Source organism: Eurosta solidaginis, chromosome 4 (genome assembly GCF_040869045.1).
Source record: "Eurosta solidaginis isolate ZX-2024a chromosome 4, ASM4086904v1, whole genome shotgun sequence".
NCBI lineage: Eukaryota > Metazoa > Arthropoda > Insecta > Diptera > Tephritidae > Eurosta > Eurosta solidaginis.
The window spans coordinates 217,665,693-217,686,442 of record NC_090322.1 but is presented as its reverse complement, the minus strand read 5'-3'; the positions used below and the strand labels follow the sequence as shown (position 1 = coordinate 217,686,442).

Below are 20,750 nucleotides of genomic sequence, written 5' to 3'. Positions count from 1 at the left end.
TGGGCTTTACACTGGGAATGTGAATATCTATATCCTCTTTGAATGTACTATCAACAGCAGTGTTGTTTTTTTCACATCTATATACGTTTACGCTTAAGCTTTATATGGACTGCTAAGCGACAAACTTTAAATACACCTCTGAAATTACTACGCATAAAATTAGTACTACTAAATTTCGATACGCATTATATTCAGATGTGAAATATGAGTCTATGTTACACCCCCTGCACTAATTCTATGTATTCTATGCGCGTTCACTATTTATCACAGCTCATTCAGCTATATGTTGTACACAGAAATACAACAGAGGGTTTTCTAAGCGAGGATAAGCGTGTTTTTCACGCGCAAACGTAAACCTATACGCGTGTAAAAAAACGCGGCTAATGTGTTTTATTTGGAGGCTAAATTATGTGCCGTGTGGACATCATTTTATCTATGGGAATTTCACTAGTACTTGATAAATTAAAAATTTTGTTATCGATACTACAAAGTCATCGATGTTTTGACAGCTCTATTGGACTTCGATTTAATTTGTAGAATACATAGATTAGATTGATACGAATCTTTTGGTTACGCTCTCATATTTTCGCTCTCACGAGGGATTTATCTTCTAGTTGTTGCTGGCAACAATCACAGATAAATCCCTCGCTCCAGCTGAAGCGGGTGCCAGAACAAAAAATTTGCCAGTCAAAACGAAAAACGGGCCAAAAATTTCGGTACACTTTAGTTTGACCTACAACTGTAGAATAGCGTTCAAAAATTATGGGAAAAAGGATAAAAATACTAATTTTAGTCTATATATTATTAGTTCGAAGACGGAGGGTAAATATTATTTCCCATTCAAAAGTTATCACTAAAAACAGGTTTTGTAAATATGAACTCCCGATGCAACCAGTCCATTTTGATCACAGAACCTGGGACGCCAGACATGTAGGATAAGCCCTATCCATTAAATATTGTTAACTGTTATATCATAGGTCCGATTTACTGAAATTTCGAAAGAATATATGGTTTTCACTGCGAGTTAAATGCGTTACAATATTTGACTAAGTAATTTAATTGAAATGTAAATTTTACTTAGATTTGTTTATATTTAACTCTAACTAGTCGTATTATTGTAAAATAAGTTTAAAGAAATAAGTATTTTACAACTATCATTTTATTAGATGATTGAAAGTATAATCGCCGAAATTTATGTCAAAAATCCCCATTTTCAGATCTAATCATTTTTGTTTGGAGTGGCATCATTGATAAATGTTATAAAAAATTTGCATTTTGACAGCGCTCTCTCGAAACAAAGAGTTGCAAATCCATTCACCTATGGTAGAATATCTTTCAGCGTTTAGTCCTCAATTTATTAAATACCTTGAATATATACACTTTCATACGATAAATACACAAAAAAAATCTTTTCAATAATGCAATGCCGAGGTTGTATGCAAATCGTTCACAATGTAACTGAAATGAGCTCGATTATTTCAAGGGGCGGTAAAACGTTCTTTGACTACTTCAACGAATGTACACAGCTAAATGCATCAAAAATTGACACACTTCCTCAAGTGTTATGTTTAAAGTGTTCAAAATATCTAAAGATTGCATATAACTTTAGAATTAAAGCAGTTAGATGTGATAAGAAGTTGAAACAACTTTCATTGCAAAAGATTGAACCGGTGCCTATAGATAGCTCTACCGAACAATATGTTGTAGAGGTTTGTACCTACATGTTTATATCATTTGATTAAGTAGTCAACTCAGTTTTTACCCTTTGCTATGCACTAGAAACTCGAGGAATACAAAGTTGATCCTTTACTCATCTATGAGAGTATCGAAAAAAATGAGACTGGAAAAACAAACATGGCACGGAGCGAAGAAGATTTATTTAGTATGATGGAAGGAGATGTGAAAACTGAGATTTCTGTTGAAATATTGAATACTTCTGAAGCTTCCGAAGATGGTTCAACATGCCCACCAATTTTGAGCTGTGATATTTGTAATATGGAATGCCGAACATTAAATATTCTTGAAGATCATATTAACGAATTTCATACGGGTAAGTTTATTCAATAGCTGGATGCGATTTCTTGCGACAAGTATGATTAAACACTGTAAAATCAGGTTTACATAGAACGCTTTTATAATTTAATACCATCCAGCAAATGTTGCAAGACGGTGTTGTTGTTGGTGTTGTTGTTGCTATAGCAATAAGGTTGCTCCCCGAAGGCTTTGGGGAGTGTTATCGATGTGATGGTCCTTTGCCAGATACAGATCCGATACGTTCCGGTAACAGCACCATTAAGGTGCTAGCCCGACCATCTCGGGAACGATTTATATGGCCACATTAAACCTTCAGGCCATCATCCCTCTCTTCCCACCCCCAAGTTCCATGAGGAGCTTGGGTCGCCAGAGCCTCGTCTGTTAGTGAAACAGGATTCGTCGCGGATAGGTGAGGTTGGCAATTAGGTTTGGAGAAGCTGTATATTGCGCTGGCAACCTGAAGGGTTGCGCTACACAGCCCCTTGAATCTGGTATTTTAGTCGCCTCTTACGACAGGCATACCTACCGCGGGTATATTCTGACCCTCTAACCCGCTGGGTGATTGCAAGACGTTCCTCCTTATTTTTAATAAATACAAACGACTTATAAAACCTGGAAAATTACATTTCCAATAAAATTCCAGTTATAAAAGCTTTATAAGCATATTTTATTTTTATGAATTTGTGGCTTAATTGTTATCAAAGATAAACGGGCACTTGGCATGTAAAGGAAAAAATATAATTGTCCATTATCGCATTGCCGACAGACATCACTTATTTTCTGCATGCATCAGTGGCGTAGTAAAAGAATTATTAAAATCCAAATTTTCTTAAGTGATGATAAGTACTTATTGTATTGAATAATGTTATTGGGAGGATATAGTATTGTATTTATTCAGTGATCCATTTATTGAAAATGTTGTTGTAATAACTAATAGTAAAAAGCAAAATTATGAATTGATTTTCGTTTGTTTTTGTATGAATCGGCCAATGACTTCTTCCACTGTGATAGCAATATTTCTATTATTTCTTAATAGGGCAAGTCCATTCAGCCTATCTTCTCCGGTTGAATTCCTTATCCAATTTTTCAAACGCTTCAATGTTAAAAAACTTCGTTCACTGCTTACAGCTAACGTGGCTCCAATCTTCAAAAACTTGAAAACGTGTGGAAAAAATTCTTCATTACAAAGATTTAATGCGTCGATGTATGTTGTTGTTGTTGTTGTAGCAATGCTCGCCCCACCTAATAGCCGCGACCGATCACAAAATGTCATCAATATCCTCTAACGGGAGTCCAAGGAAACTTGCCGTTTCAACAGGGGTGGACCATAAGGAAAGGGGTGTTAGAGGTGATGGTGATCATGAGATGATTGGTGTCATGCGGAGACACATTGCAAGCGGGGCATACATTTTGTATGTCGGGGTTGATTCTGGATAAGTAAGGGTTTAACCTGTTACAGTATCCTGAACGAAGTTGAGCAAGAGTGACACGCGTTTCCCTGGGGAGTATGCGTTCCTCTTCCGCGAGTTTTGGATACTTTTCTTTAAGTACTGGATTCACCGGGCAATTCCCGGCATAAAGGTCCGACGCCTGTTTATGGAGTTCACCAAGGACCTGCTTGTGTTTTTTCGCTTCATACGGCTGGGTTCTCAGGTGCCGTATTTCCTCAAAATGCTTACGGAGATGACTCCTTAAGCCCCTAGGCGGTGCTGGTTCATCAATCAGATGTCTGTTGGGATGCCCAGGTTTCTGGGTATTCAACAGGAACTGTTTGGTCAGCATCTCATTTCTTTCCCTGATGGGGAGTATTCTCGCCTCATTATGCAGATGGTGTTCTGGGGACATAAGAAGACAGCCCGTGGCGATTCTGAGAGCAGTATTTTGGCAGGCCTGTAGTTTCTTCCAGTGGGTAATTTTTAGGCTTGGCGACCATATGGGTGACGCGTAGCACGTAATCGGCTGGCTAATTGCTTTGTATGTAGTCATGAGCGTTTCTTTATCTTTTTCCCAGGTACTGCCAGCGAGGGACTTTAGGATTTTGTTACGGCTCTGAATTCTCGGAACAATTGCGGCTGCGTGCTCACCTAAATGTAGATCCTGATCAAACGTCACACCCAAGATTTTGGGGTGTAGGACAGTCGGTAGCGTAGTGCCATCGACATGGATGTTCAAAATGGTCGATGTATGTCTTTGGGCGATCTGCTCCAACGTAACATTATCTCCATAGTAGGACTTCATTTTTCACCACATGACCAAATGACATTTCTTTGAAGCAGATCACAGCATCTAGTCTTTCCGTCCATCTTGTTTCACACCTTCGCTTCAAGCGTTCCTTCTTTGTTGGATAATTCAAAGTTTGTTGTTGTTGTTGTTGTAGCAGTGCTTCAACCCACCCAATAGGTGCGACCGATCACAGATTCTCATCAATATCCTCTAACAGGAGTCCAAGGAAGCTTGCTGTTTCAACAGAGGTGGACCATAATGAAAGGGGCGTTAGAGGCGTTGGTTCCACATTATAATTAAAGAGATGGTTAGTGTCATGTGGGGACATATTGTAAGCGGGGCATACATTGCAAGCGGGGCATACATTTTGTACGTCAGGGTTGATTCTGGATAGGTAAGAGTTTAGCCTGTTACAGTATCCTCCAGAACGAAGTTGAGCTAGAGTGACTCGCTTTTCCCTGGGGAGTATGCGTTCCTCTTCCGCAAGTTTTGAGTACTGATCTTTGAGTACGGATTCACCGGGCAATTCCCGGCATAAATGTCCGACGCCTTTTTGTGGAGTTCACTGAGGACCTGCTTGTGTTTTTTTGCTTCATACGGCTGAGTTCTCAGGTGCCGTATTTCCTCATAATGCTTACGGAGATGACTCCTTAAGCCCCTGGGCGGTGTTGGCTCATCAATCAGATGTCTGTTGGGATGCCCAGGTTTCTGGGTATTCAACAGGAACTGTTTGGTCAGCATTTCATTTCTCTCCCTGATGGGGAGTATTCTCGCCTCATTATGTAGATGGTGTTCTGAGGACATAAGGAGACAGCCCGTGGCGGTTCTGAGAGCAGTATTTTGGCAGGCCTGTAGCTTCCTCCAGTGAGTAGTTTTTAGGCTTGGCGACCATATAGGGGACGCATAACATGCAATCGGCTGGCCAATTGCTTTGTATGTGGTAATGAGCGTTTCTTTGTCTTTTCCCCAAGTACTACCAGCAAGGAGTTTGAGGATTTTATTACGGCTATGGATTTTCAGTACAATTGCGGCTGTGTGCTCACCAAAATGTAGATCCTGATCAAACGTCACACCCAAGATTTTGGGGTGTAGGATAGTCGCTAGCGTAGTGCCATCGACGTGGATGGTCAAAATGGTCGACATTTGGGACGTCCATGTTGTAAATAAGGTCGCGGAGGATTTAGTCGGTGATAATGCCAGGTTTCGCGAGGCGAAACAACTGGAGAGATCAGGGAGGTATCCGTTTATTCTGTTGCAAAGCTCATCGATCTGTGGGACTGGGCCTGTGGCCATTATTGTGCAGTTATCGGCGTAGAAACGATAGTAACTCCTGGCGGCGAAGGTAGCTTAGATATGTAGAAAATAAACAAAAGTGGGGATAGGACACGATCCTGCTGCACCCCTTGTTTAATTCTTCTTGGTTTTGATGTTTCGTTTCTAAATTGCACCGATGCCTGCCGACTACCCAGATAATTTGCGGTCCACCTTTTAAGACATGGGGGAAGGGGAGACCCTTTCAGATCTTGCAGTAGCGGTCCAGCACAACGAGTACTGTTCTATGGTGGGGGTTTTGATTTAAACCGCAATTTATCTGGGTGCTAATGGCATTTAGCGCGGTGGTGGTGCTATGGATTTTCTAAAGCCATGCTGATGACAGGCTAGCTGCAAATTGCTTTAAAGTAGGGGAGAAAAATGGCTTCAAGCGTCTTGGCTACTGGATATAGGAGAGATATCGGCCGATATGACTCTCCTATGTTAGCTGGTTTCCCAGGCTTTAGTAGCGGGACGCCTTGGCCATTTTCCCTTTTTCTGGAATGACAAACGTGACAGGTTGAAGACATGTGCTAAATATTTGAAACCCTCTTTCCCTAGGCTTTTAAGCATCAGAATGGCTATGCCGTCTGAGCCCACTGCTTTGGATGGTTTAGCATGACCGGTGGCATCCTCAACCTCTTTGGCGGTGATGGTAATTGGTGACGCGCTGAATTTAAGAGAATAGCTTCGCGTCCTAGCGGGTTAGGGGGACAGAATATACCCGCGGTAGGTATGCCTATCGTAAGAGGCGACTAAAATACCAGATTCAAGGGGCTGTGTAGCGCAACCCTTTCAGGTTGCCAGCGCAATATATAATTTCTCCATACCCAATTGTCAACCTCACCTATCCGCGGCGAATCCTGTTTCACTAACAGAAGAGGCTCTGGCGACCCCAAACTCCTCATGGAACTTGGAGGTGGGGAGGGAGGGATGGCCTGAAGGTTTAATGTGGCCATATAAATCGTTCGCGAGATGGTCGGGCTTGGAACCGGAAAGTACCGGAACTGCATCCGACAAAGTACCATCAACTCGATAACACTCCCCAAGGCCTTCGGCGAGTGTCCTTATCGCTACAACAATAACAACAACAAGTGTATATAATTGTATATAAACGTAAGAGGATATCCTGAAATCCTTGCTGTACTGCACTTTTGTGTTATATAAAGACAATGCAAACTTGTCTACACAGTGAGATATACACTGATGGCAAGAATTTTTGGATTTTGTGTTTAAACTCAACAGTAGTAGCTCTTCCAGATTGTCAATGTAATGCTACTTCAGCGCAGCACTTTATTTTTTATGGAAACATATCTATGGCAAAACATAACAATTTTTGGCTATGTTAGTGAGAATCCCAATCCTAAATTCTCTGCAAAATTAACTTCATACACATTCATCGTTACTCCTACGTAAAAGCGGGTATTAGCTTGTTAGAAATCGGCAGCGGTATATTATCAGAGGAGCTTAATCTAAGCGAGAGCTTACGCTTACCCGACCACTGCAGTGTTTTTCATGCTGAACTTGTAGCTTTCTGGGAAGCAGCCCTCTATCTTGCTAACCTGCAGGTGACCAATTGTATTTCAATTTTTTCGGACATCCAAGCCACCATAAAATCCCTGCAATGCAGTAACACCTCGTCACTAGTGGCGTTGAAGTGCAGAGAAATCCTCAACAAGCTAGCTGATAAATGCAACCTGAGAATTATATGGGTTCCTGGCCATTGTGACATCTCAGGAAACTGCGCTGCGGATGAGCTAGCTAGGGAAGGCACCAATCTGCAAACAATAACCTCCGCTGGTTGGCCCAGCCCTCCTCTAAACTCCTGCAAGCACTGCTTGCGATCTTTATTCACGGATCAAGCAAACGCCAGATGGGCCATGGAACCTACATGTAGAATATCCAAGCAAATCTGGCCTAAGCTGGATGAAAAGAGATCGCAATCAGTGATACAGTTAAGCCGTAACCCTATAAGCCCACTAGTGGGCTTTCTTACAGGTCACTGTCTCATGGGCACTCATGGTGCCTATATGGGCCTACAGACGAATTACTTCTGCCGCAGCTGTAGGGACGAGGAGGAGATAGAAAGCGTAGAGCACTATCTGTGCCACTGTCCCGCACTGTCAAGAACCAGGTACCGATGCCTTCACAGACACTGCTTTGGGGTCTTGCGGAACTTGAATCTGCACACACAAACGATATCTTGCGTTTCATCAGGCAAACGCGCTGGTTTAACCTTACTGGGGTCTAAACATGCTTCGGAAGTAGGGAAATAGGAAATAGGGGCCGCCGCGTGGTAGCACAACGTACCACAGCGGCCTACGTGAGTATCCGCTTGGACAGCCGAGGCAGCCACTTCAACCTAACCTAGTTATGTGTATTTAATAATTTAAGTTTTAGGCCTACACAATAATAATAAATTAAATTCTTTAGATAGGCAGGGTCTAAGGATATAAGAGATGTTTTTTTGGTCAATACAGTTTCCAATAGTTTTTTCAAAGCCAAACTGAAACTCCGACTAGAAACTGCTTTGCATTATTGATATTTGTTTCTTTTTTTATCATTACATTTATACTGAACTCAAATGTGTACTTCCAAATAAGCCATTTTAAAGCGTCTACATTGCCCTCGTTCGCAGTTCCCTCGCAAGAAAATGTACTGAATTGGTTGATTAAACAATAGTACGAGGAAAAAATATAAGTAATACAAAGCAGTTTCTGGTAGAAGAGCATATATATTGTAACGAATTTAGTGGAATTGCGCTTATTCCAAATCTTCTGCTAACGTTCGAATCACTAAACTGTTGAATAAATAACTCCAATATTCAATAACGCAAAAATGGTCTTTATTAGTCTACTTTGAATAACACATAACTTCACAACCAATAGCGTGCTTAAATCAAACTGATTGCTGCTTACTCATATTTCGCTTCATTTTTAATCTCTCCTGTCTCCTTCGCATACTTCTAGGCGTTTCTTCTTCTAGAATTTACTACTTTGTTACCAGCTATAAACTACAGATGCTATAAACGCTTCTCGCATAGCAATATGCACGTGTATATGTGAGTAATACATCCACCGATAATTGCATACTTTTGTGAGTATCTCAGATATATGCATGCATTTGTGCGTATCTCTCCGCTGCTTGTATGTGCATATGTGTAGACATATTGATTGATTTGTTTATGTACATATCAGTGACTGCTTAGTATCGGCTTAGAGATGATAGTATCCCTTAGTGTTGCTAATATTCGTCACAATATAATACTTCTATATCAATACCTTCCTACCTTCCTAATGTGCAAATTTTCTGTCAATCATTATAGCTCCGTCACATAAGCAGTTTTTCATATAGATGAGTTTAACACAAGCTTATGCATTATGAGTAGATTGCACTTATTTTTATGGAGAACGGTAGAATGAGCGACACTGGCGCCATCTGATATTGAGAAGTAGCCATCTCCCAAATTTTGTTCCAAGGAAATCATAAGAAGAAGAATTTGGCATTTGCTTTGGCTAAGGGTGTTGGCACACTTTGCAAATAAAATAATTTTTCCCACTGGTTGGTAAATTTTCTAACATTTTTTTTAATTAAAAACTGCAATATAACAATCGTTTACGACATAAAATAAGTGAGCAAGTATTTTTGTTGTATAGGGAGAATGTTTATAACAGTGCTTCGCGAAATTTTGTATGTGAATGGGCAAGGCGTAATAAACTTCAATTGCCAAGTCTGATAATAATAATAATAATAATAATAATATGAAAAATGTCCTTGTGCCGCGGCCTTTATTTGCTGAAACTGTGCAAATGTATGTTCTGCGCATGCGCTGGCTTTGTTAGGGTTAGTGAATTGTAGTAGCGTGTGTAAAAAACGTAAGTAGTAGTAACAACGAGTCACTATCCCTTTTACCAGACTTCTGCATACTAATTGTTATAAAATGTGTTTAGTCGATTAAACAATGAAAAGGCCAACAAATACAATACAAGGCTTGATGTATTTATTATTTAATTGTGGACTTACAAAAGCACACACCAGGGAAACTATAAGTAACTGGGAAACTAAACAATTCAGACGTCACTGGATTGATTGCCCAGGGCAAGGGCAGGCCAAACTGTTTATACTTCCGGCAACGAAAGTATCAGCCAAACTCATTAACCTAAGCAGGTAGGACCTAAGAACTCTTGCTGGGTACTATACGGGACACTGCGGTCAACGATATCACCTAAGTAAATTAAATCTATCTGATACCAAAATTTGTCGTTTCTGTGAGCTGGATGATGAAACGCCGGTTCACATTCTCTGCGAACCGCTCTAGCTAGGCAGAGACTATCCAATCTAGGTGGTGGGACTCTTAATCCCTATGTCGCAGTGCTTCCAGTCCTATCAATAATAATTTATTATCTAAACATGGGCTGCAGCCATAAAAAGGACATTATTTACATAAATAGTAAAAAAACAAGGCGAGGAATTCATATTTTTGAAATGAAAAAAATTCAAATATACATGTATAAAAATATACTTATACATACATCCCAACAAGCATTTCTTTAAACGTTTTTAAAAATAATTTAAAGTGAATTAGCTTGAACAAACGATCATGGTTCAACTATATGGTTGGCTCATCTGTAAAGCAACAAATTATGTCTGTTCAAATTGCCATAATCTGTGTATTAGTGTTGGTGCGAATGGTATGGAATGGAAACTTAAACTTGGCAGTTTTTGTATGTGTAAGAAAATGTTGCCAATGTGTTGGTTTCATTTTGAGTTTGCCATCTCCTTTTGACAATCCCATCGACCATGCAATGAAATAAATAAAATCAGCTGATGAGATGAGCCAACCATATAATTGAACCATGCAAACGATATATAAACGCTTTCAAAATTTTACTTATTTTGAGTTTTTAATGAAGTAAATTTTTGATGAAGTAAACAAAATATGAGTACTGGGCTGGCTGCTATTGGGTTTGAAATAATATCAATTTTGTAAATTTTTTCTAACATACTCTTTTTCGTCCGTGCTTTTTTCGATTCAAAAAACAAACGACTATCCAAATAAAAACTTATTACTCCTTCCACAGCTGTGTCCGCTGATTATTAAAGATGTCATTGCTAAATAAATTTTCGATGGCTATGTGATAGTCCATGATACTATTGGAGAATGCATCACTTGTATTTTGAAAAATTTTATTTATTAAACTTAATTTTGCATTTCCAATTGGGCATGCCTTGAAAACTTGTCTTAAAGCGTTCTCTGACACTATACAAATATTACATACGTCCACAGATGGTGCGGCAAACGGACCATTATTTTTGTGCGCTGAAAGTAAAGGCATTTCTTCACCTATCAATTGCCCTTAACATGTGGAACATTTTATTTTCTTTTGTACCTTCCAAGCAACATAGCCAGAAATATAACGAACAACATTTGCCATCATCCGGTGGCAAAATCCTGAGCCAGAGAAATAATTTTGCATGTGAATGCAGTAACAACGATTTGAGCCAGATAAATCCAGATGGAAGTCTGGTTCAATTTGTGAGCCAGATAATTTGTTAATTACTTCTTTTTAGTTTGGCAACGCTGCCTTTAATAAACCTACTTTTTCAGAAATAGATGTCGCTGCTTAGCCTTTCGCCGTATGAGTTAAATGAAAAACAGCGGCGGCATCTGCCTATCACATTTCACGTGTGCGAAAATTTTACGACATATGCTTCTCAAGTCTCTCGATGATCCAGAGTATTCCCGTGAGAATTGAGCGTGAGCCGGAGCTGTAAAACTCACCGGAAGACGCCAATTGTTGAAATATACATCTATTTAAGCCCCTTTTTTACAAAAAATTAACGACAGCCTTGATATTTTGTCTCCTTCTCTCGTTGTATATCTGTACTGTAATGTTTGACAGGCTGCACAGCAAAGATGAATGGATTTGCGACTCTTTGTTTCGAGAGAGCGCTGTCAAAATGCACATTTTTGTCAATGATGCCACTTCAAACAAAAAAGATCTGAATATGGGGATTTTTGACATACATTTCGGCTATTTTATAGTTTCAATCATTTAATAAAACGATAGTCGAAAAATATTTATTTTTTTAAACTTATTTTACAATAATACGACTAGCTAGAGTTAAATATAAACAAATCTAAGTAAAATTTACATTTTGATTAAATTAATTAGTCAAATATTGTAATGCATTTAACTCACAGTGAAAACCAAATATTCTTTTGAAATTTGAGTAAATCGGACCTAAGATATAATAGTTAACATCATTTAGTGGATAAGGCTTATCTTACATGTCTGACGTTCCAGGTTCTGTTATAAAAATGGACTGGTTACATCGGGACTTATTTTACAAAACCTGTTTTTAGTGATAACTTTTGAGTGGGAAATAATATTTAACTTCCGCCTTCTAACTAATAATATTTACACTAAAACAAGTAAAAAATAAATAAATGTAAGGCGCTATAACCTCCGAAGAGATCTAAGGCCGAACTTCTCTTCCAACTTGCGTCGTGCTCCTCTTGATTTTCCCTACAAATTGGCCGAACGGGACCTACATGTTTTATGCCGACTCCGAACGGCATCTGCAAGGCAGATGAGTTTTCACTGAGAGCTTTTCATGGCAGAAATACACCCGGAGAGCTTGCCAAACACTGCCGAGGGGCGACCCCGCTTAGAAAAATTTTCTTCTAATTGAAAAACCTTATTTCTAAAAGTTTGATGTTGCTTTGCCCGGGGTGCGAACCCAGAGCATACGGTGTGATAGGCGCAGCACGCTACCATCACACCACGGTGGCCGCCAAACAACAAGTATTTTTATATTTTTTCCCATAATTTTTGAACGCATTTCTACAGTTGTAGGACAAACTAAAGTTTACCTAAATTTTTGGCCCGTTTTTCGTTTTAGCTGTCACATTTTTTGTTCTGGCACTCGCTTCAGCTGGCGCGAGGGATTTATCTGTGATTGTTGCCAGCACAAATTTGAGGTAAATCCTTCGTGAGAGCGAAAAAAATGAGAGTGTTTCGTATCAAGTCATCTTTGCTGCACAGTTCAGTAGTAGTGATATAGAAGTATTATATATGTAGTAGAAGTATTACATATAATATATATGTAGAATAGAAATAAATGTTACAATGTGTTTGAATGGATCTCATTTGCAGCTCAAAACCGATGAAATGCGATCAAATGAGTAATTTCGGAAATGCGATATGTATAAGGAAATGCCGCAATGCCGAAAATTACGTTTTTGGCGCAATGTGAATGTACCTTAAGAAGTCCATTTAATTGAAATTTATGAATGGTAGCTTTTAGACTTAAGGCGAGTTGGACCAACTGAAAAATTAATAAAAAAATAATTATTATTTTATTTATAGACGATGTTACTTGCACAAAATGCTCAAGTGTGTTTGAAATACCAATGGAACTTTATCTACATGACAAGTTCGTACATAGTATATCTGGCTCGACCATACGTTGTCCTTGGTGCAAACGTTCAAGCTTAATTTTAAAAAATGAACTGGTGGATCATCTGAAAGCAAAGCATTTTAGATATTATTTAAAGTATTTCCATATATATAGCAGTGATAACGTTGATAATAATGTAAAAAATTGTCAAAACCCCATCTCACTGGATAATGAGCTAATTAAAGATGATAAGGATCAGAAATACGATTGTCCGATGTGCTTCAAAAGCTTCGTAAAACATAAGTCATATGATACTCATATTAAAAATACACACAAGGAAATAACAACTACTGATATGGTGGAAGCTGTGTTGTTGACTAGAGGTGAAAACAGCGATCCTGATGTGGAAAAGAATTTTGAATGTTTAATATGTCCAAAGCAATTTCAATCCAAAATATCACTCGCTAAACACATTACAATTAAGCACGAAGCTTATCCTAAAAACAACAATAACAAGTCAAAGGCTCAAAAATCTAAAGATAATGAAACATTAAAACCGAAAGAAAAATACCTATGCTCATTTTGTCGTAAGTACCTATACACAACTGGGTTAAATAATAGCAGTAGCCTATCATATTTTAGTCCTAGTTTTTTTTTTTACACTGAAATAGCATTTGTTGTTTCAATTTGTCTACACTACAACATAGGCGCAAAAATTACAAAAAAGTTTATGATACAGTTGTGACTAGGGCTGTGAACTGCATCCGGATTTTTCAACTATCCGGATAAACCGGATATTCGAATAACCGGATAGCTAAGCAAAAAATCCGGCTATCAAGATATCCGAATTCATAAATGGGAAATCCGGATATCCGTATGTCCGGATACTGGAATATAAAAGTTGAATATCTGCATATCAGTATTGAGCGAAGCAAACATCGAGAAATTATTCACAAAATGTTTGTAGATTATTAAATTAACGTCAAAAGTGAAAATAAGAACAGTGCCATTTGTTTATATTGTGAAAAATCGCTGTTAATTTATTTAAATGCCCACGAATTTATTGTTATTAATGTTAAATAAATATATATGGTACATCAATTTGTTGCTTTCAGTGGATCTGGAAAACCGGATATCCGGATAGTTTCACAAACGAATATTAACCGGATAACCATGCCGTCCGAATTTTATCCGTGTCAACGGATATCCGTATGGATATCCGGATATTCGAATATGCGGATAGTCCCAGCCCTAGTTGTGGCATTCATGAAGTCCTGTTACCTTCTGTGCAATCGAAGTAATCGTTCTTTTTGAAGTGATTGGAATGAAACTTGAAAATTTCAAGTAGTACAACCCAAGATACAAAAAATAGAGGTAGTTCTACTTTATGTGACGTTAGCCACTTGACTTTTGCAGGGACAGTTACAATTTCATAAAATTCTCGCTAACAGATTGAAAAATGTTACGGGTTTATTTAGTTTGACAAGGTCATTGGTCAGGCTTCGTGGTATGGGATATGGGCTTTCTGACTGCAGACACTCTAGCCTTCTTACCAGTTTCGACTTTATCTCGGACAGAACGGACTATTGTATGCCAATAACTGCTCCCTATACAACCTTCACCCCAGTCATTCCACCGAGAGAGGAGTGGGGAAGAGGAATTATCTGGGACATGTGACCGGTTAACTTGTTCACGGATAGGTCGAAGCTGGACGGAAAGGTTGGTGGGGGGTCTTTTGTCAAGAGCTAAATGTAAGCTGCAAGTTTAAGTTGGCTGATCACTGCAGTGTATTCCAAGCGGAAGTTGCTGCGATTAAGGATGCGGTGGATGGAATGCTATCCAGTGCTACTACGGTTAGGGAATTTAACATCTACTCTGAGAGCCAAGCGGCTATCAAGGCCTTGAGCTCAACTACAGTGAGATAGAGGGTGGTCGGGGAGTGCCTGACCTCGCTTGCGATTGCATCGAATTATTTTATAATTAAGATTATCTGGGTCCCGGGCCATAGTGATATCCCGGGTAACTGTCAAGCGGATCTCTTAGCCCGCATCGGTACAACTGAAACGGATGAAGATGGCTGTAGGGATTTCGGGATCCCGCTGTCCACCTGTGGATTGCTCCTCCATAGCTGGGCCTCGAGTCAGCTCAGCAAACGTTGGGCGGACACCACGTCTTGCAGGGTAGCAAGATCTTTCTGGCCGAAAGTGGATGGCAGGAGGTCTGCTGAAACAATTGGATTCACTAAGGCTCACCTATCAATGGTCATGGAAACTCCATCCTGCTGCAGCTGTATGGTGGATGGTGAGGTGGAATCACCAAATCATTTTATGCTTGATTGCCCAGCTTTTGCCAGAACTAGGCGAAAGTACTTCGGTCGCGACTCACTTGGATCTCCCGAGGATTTATCCAAAGTTGAGATCGGTATAATTCGGAGCTTTATCGTTGCTACCCAACGATACTCTAAGTAGCTAGATCTAAGTCACCGTTATTTTTGGTGTATGTGGTATCACAACGGACCTTCGTGTTGTCCAAGTGAGCTATCCTTATCAGGGCAGCTACCACCTAACCTAACCTAACATTGGTTTGACTCTGTGTAGCGAGCGAACAGAATTTTGTAATTGAAATTTAAGTAACTTCCCTATAAGCTACAAACTTGAAACTTTGAACATAGTTCAGAACGAGATGATAATGCAATAATAAGAAAGAAAAAAATCTGATAGGTGGCGCATGAATCTAAATATTTAAAAAATCGTATTTGTGGTCCGATTTGGCTCATATTTGGAACACATATTCCATACATGAATAGAAAGCGATATATGAAAAAATTGCAGCCGCGTGGCGCAAGGATCGAGACATTAAAGCAAATCGTATTTGTTTTCGATGTGGCTCAAATTTGGAACACATATTACACACATGAAGAGAAAGCGACATATGAAAAAAATCGCCGCCGGGTGGCGCAATGATCGAGATATTAAAAAATCGTATTTGGGGTCCGATTTGGCTCATATTTGGAAAACATATATGAGGTACAGAAAGAGAAACCGCTTTAGTAAAAAAAATTTCACGCTAGGTGTTGCAAGAATTGAGATATTCTAAAAAGTCGTACTTGTCTGTCCGACTTTGCTCATTGAACAAATATTACATACAGTCAATAAAGACTAAAAACTTGAAAATAAAATAATTAACAAAAATTTTCAAGTTAAACGGTTTTATTGAAGACAATACTTACATTAAGTAATAATAATACTAAAAGGTAGCAAATAATTAGGTAGGTCCTAGATACTAGTCATCACACTCCTCATCAATCTAGGGCGTTGATCAGACAATTAAATAAAAACGTTGGACGCGTCAAATTTCTATTGATAGCCATAAGTAAGACCAACTGAACCTTAATCAGGTTATACTACGCCCCACATTTTTATTTAATTGTCTGATCAACGCCCTAGATTGATGAGGAGTGTGATGACTAGTACCTAGGACTAGAGCGTACGATTTCTCGAACTTGTTTGAAAAGAGATTTCTCGCGAGTCTCGCCTTCTCGCGAGATTCTCGAATTACTCGTAAGGCTGGCGAGCTTCTCGACATTCAATTTAATCGATTCATTGGCTGTTTTATATAGAGCTTCTCGAGCACAAGCGAAAATTTCCACAAAACCACAACTAAACAAGTAAGGAAGGTTAAGTTCGGGTGTAACCGAACATTACATACTCAGTTGAGAGCTATGGTGACAACATAAGGGAAAATAACCATGTAGGAAAATGAACCGAGGGAAACCCTGGAATGTGTTTGTATGACATGTGTATCAAATGAAAGGCATTAAAGAGTATTTTATGAGGGAGTGGGCCATAGTTCTATAGGTGGACGCCATTTAGGGATATAGCCATAAAGGTGGATCAGGGTTGACTCTAGAATGCGTTTGTACGATATGGGTATCAAATTAAAGGTGTTAATGAGTATTTTAAAAGGGAGTAATTCTTAGTTCCATAGGTGGACGCCGTTTCGAGATATCGCCACAAAGGTGGAACAGGGGTGACCCTAGAATTTGTTTGTACAATATGGGCATCAAACGAATGGTGTTAATGAGTATTTTAAAATGGAGTGGGCCTTAGTTCTATAGGTGGATGCCGTTTCGAAATATCGCCATAAAGGTGGACCAGGGTTGACTCTAGAATGTGTTTGTACGATATGGGTATCAAATTAAAGGTATTAATGAGGGTTTTAAAAGGGAGTGGTGGTTGTTGTATACGTGGTCGCCTTTTCGAGATATCGCCATAAAGGTGGACCAGGGGTGACTCTAGAATGCGTTTGTACGATATGGATATCAAATGAAAGGTGTTAATGAGTATTTTAAAAGGGAGTAATCCTTAGTTCCATAGGTGGACGCCGTTTCGAGATATCGCCATAAAGGTGGACCAGGGTGACCCTAGAAGTTGTTTGTTCAATATGGGTATCAAAAGAAAGGTGTTAATAAGTATTTTAAAAGGGAGTAATCCTTAGTCCCATAGGTGGACGCCGTTTCGAGATATCGCCAAAAGGTGGACCAGGAGTGACCCTAGAATTTGTTTGTACAATATGGGCATCAAACGAAAGGTGTTAATGAGTATTTTAAAAGGGAGTGGGCCTTGGTTCTATAGGTGGACGCCGTTTCGCGATATCGCCATAAAGGTGGGCCAGGGGTGACTCTAGAATTCGTTTGTGCAATATGGGTATCAAACGAAAGGAGTTAATGAGTATTTTAAAAGGGAGTGGGCCTTAGTTCTATAGGTGGACGCCTTTTCGAGGTATTGCAATAAAGGTGGACCAGGGGTGACTCTAGACTTTGTTAGTACGATATGGGTATCAAATGAAAGGTGTTAATGAGTATTTTTAAAAGGGAGTGGGCCTTCGTTCTATAGGTGTTCGCCTTTTCGAGATATCGCCATAAAGGTGGACCAGGGGTGACTTTAGAATATGTTTGTGCGATATGGGTATCAAATGAAAGGTGTTAATGAGTATTTTAAAAGGGAGTGGGCCTTAGTTCTATAGGTGAACGCCGTTTCGAAATATCGCCATAAAGGTGGACCAGGGGTGACTCTAGAATGTGTTTGTACGATATGGGTATCAAATTAAAGGTATTAATGAGGGTTTTAAAAGGGAGTGGTGGTTGTTGTATAGGTGGTCGCATTTTCGAAATATCGCCATAAAGGTGGACCAGGGGTGACTCTAGAATTTGTTTGTACAATATGGGTATCAAAAGAAAGGTGTTAATGAGTATTTTAAAAGGGAGTAATCCTTAGTTCCATAGGTGGACGCCGTTTCGAGATATCGCCATAAAGGTGGGCCAGGGGTGACTGTAGAATTCGTTTGTGCAATATGGGTATCAAACGAAAGGAGTTAATGAGTATTTTAAAAGGGAGTGGGCCTTAGTTCTATAGGTGGACGCCTTTTCGAGATATCGCCATAAAGGTGGACCAGGGGTGACTCTAGAATGAGTTTGTACGAAATGGGTATCAAATTAAAGGTATTAATGAGAGTTTTAAAAGGGATTGGTGGTAGTTGTATATGTGAAAGCGTTTTCCAGATATCGACCAAAATGTGGACCAGGGTGACCCAGAACATCATCTGTTGGATACCGCTAATTTTTTTATATATGTAATACCTGCCAAGATTTTAAGGGTTTTTTATTTCGCCCTGTAGAACTTTTTCATTTTCTTCTACTTAATATGGTAGGTGTCACAACCATTTTATAAAGTTTTTTCTAAAGTTATATTTCGCTTCAATAAAACAGTCCAATTACCTTACCATGTTTCATCCCTTTTTTCGTATTTGGTATAGAATTATGGCATTTTTTTCATTTTTCGTAATTTTCGATATCGAAAAAGTGGGCGTGGTCATAGTCGGATTTCGTTCATTTTTCATACCAAGATAAAGTGAGTTCAAGTAAGCACGTGAACTAAGTTCATTAAAGATATGTCGATTTTTGCTCAAGTTATCGTGTTAACGGCCATGCGGAAGGACAGACGGACGACTGTGTATAAAAACTGGGCGTGGCATCAACCGATTTCGCCCATTTTCACAGAAAAGAGTTATCGTCATAAAATCTATGCCCCTACCAAATTTCAAAAGGATTGGTTAATTTTTGTTCGACTTATGGCGTTAAAAGTATCCTAGACAAATTAAATGAAAAAGGGCGGAGCCACGCCCATTTTCAAATTTTCTTTTATTTTTGTATTTTGTTGCACTATATCATTACTGGAGTTGAATGTTGACATAATTTATTTATATACTGTAAAGATATTAAATCTTTTGTTAAAATTTTACTTAAAAAATTTTTTTTTTTAAAAAGTGGGCGTGGTTCTTCTCCCATTTTGCTAATTTTTATTAAGCGTACATATAGTAATAGGAGTAACGTTCCTGCCAAATTTCATCATGATATCTTCAACGACTGCCAAATTACAGCTTGCAAAAGTTTTAAATTACCTTCTTTTAAAAGTGGGCGGTGCCACGCCCATTGTCCAAAATTTTACTAATTTTCTATTCTGCGTCATAAGTTCAACTCATCTACCAAGTTTCGTCGCTTTATCTCTCTTTTGTAATGAATTATCGCAATTTTTCGGTTTTTCGAAATTTTCGATGTAGAAAAAGTGGGCGTGGTTATAGTCCGATATCGTTCATTTTAAATAGCGATCTGAGATGAGTGCTCAGGAACATACATACCAAATTTCATCAAGATACCTCAAAATTTACTCAAGTTATCGTGTTAACGGACGAACGGACATGGCTCAATCAAATTTTTTTTCGATCCTGATTATTTTGATATATGGAAGTCTATATCTATCTCGATTCCTTTATATATGTACAACCAACCGTTATCCAATCAAACTTAATATACTCTGTGAGCTCTGCTCAACTGAGTATAAAAACACCCAAATGTATAGAATACTGCTAATGCAGCGACTGCATTGAAAGTCGAGAATCTCGCGAGTTATACGAGTATTTCGAGATTCGAGAATCTCGCGAGAATTGAAAGTCGAGAAGTTCCCGAATAATACGAGTATTTCGAGATTCGAGAATCTCGTGAGAAACCGTGTTATCGATGTACCGTTATAAAAAATAAAATATTGTGAACAAAATTATATGTATAATAAATATGTTTTGAGTTAAATGTGATTGAAAAGCAATATAATAAAAAATAAGTAAAGGTGTCTCAGTTCGGCTATAACCCAACATTATATTCCCAGCGTGAGCTTCAATTGTACTTTTAATTTCAGATAAATTACTTTTCTACATAACACGTGGCACCGCCCGTTTAAGAAAAAATGTCTCCCCATTTCCTCTTACAATAAAACTTGATAAGTGAAATATCATTGATTCAAAACTATTTTTTGTTAAGTTATAGCTTATTATTCTAGCCTACGACCCTTTTAAACTTGTTTTATATCCAAGCTGAAGTGGTCTTTAACCGATCCCGTCCATTTTTACTAGGAACATTTTCTGCTATAAGAAAAATATGTGTACACAATTTCATTACGATATCCTAATTTTTCTTCGAGTTGTGGCTTCCGAAACATAGACAATTGCTTAGCTATAAAAGGGGCAGTGCTATTTATTGTTATAAATCCACTTGGGAAATGTAATACCAGTTATATAAAGCCACCGTGGTGTGATGGTAGCGTGCTCCGCCTACCACACCGTATGCCCTGGGTTCGCACCCCGGGCAAAGCAACATCAAAATTTTAGAAATATGGTTTTTAAATTAGAAAAAAATTTTTCAAAGCGGGGTCGCCCCTCGGCAGTGT

The 20,750-nt window shown here is 38.8% G+C and overlaps 2 protein-coding genes across 6 annotated transcripts in view; one reads left to right on the top strand and one right to left on the bottom strand.

The window, feature by feature from the left end:
• The first annotated feature begins 1,305 nt into the window (after positions 1-1,305).
• Positions 1,306-20,750, top strand: part of LOC137250973 (zinc finger protein 260-like) — a 70,221-nt gene continuing 50,776 nt past the window's right edge. For all 3 annotated transcript variants that reach the window (XR_010953136.1, XR_010953137.1, XM_067784774.1), the window contains exons 1-3: positions 1,306-1,709; positions 1,780-2,050; positions 12,942-13,559. Coding sequence is in view for 1 of the 3 variants with exons in the window: in XM_067784774.1 (XP_067640875.1) it covers positions 1,419-1,709; positions 1,780-2,050; positions 12,942-13,559 (1,180 nt within the window). In the remaining 2 variants the exon portion in view is untranslated. The remainder of the gene's footprint in view (positions 1,710-1,779; positions 2,051-12,941; positions 13,560-20,750) is intronic.
• The window catches only part of LOC137250972 (oocyte zinc finger protein XlCOF6-like), a 156,189-nt gene continuing 143,838 nt past the window's right edge, over positions 8,400-20,750 (bottom strand). For 2 of the 3 annotated variants that reach the window (XR_010953134.1, XR_010953133.1), the window contains 2 exons: positions 12,952-13,096; positions 8,400-12,900 (listed from right to left, as the gene is read on the bottom strand). The gene's annotated coding sequence lies outside the window, so the exon portion shown is untranslated. The other variant, XM_067784768.1, reaches the window with a different exon arrangement.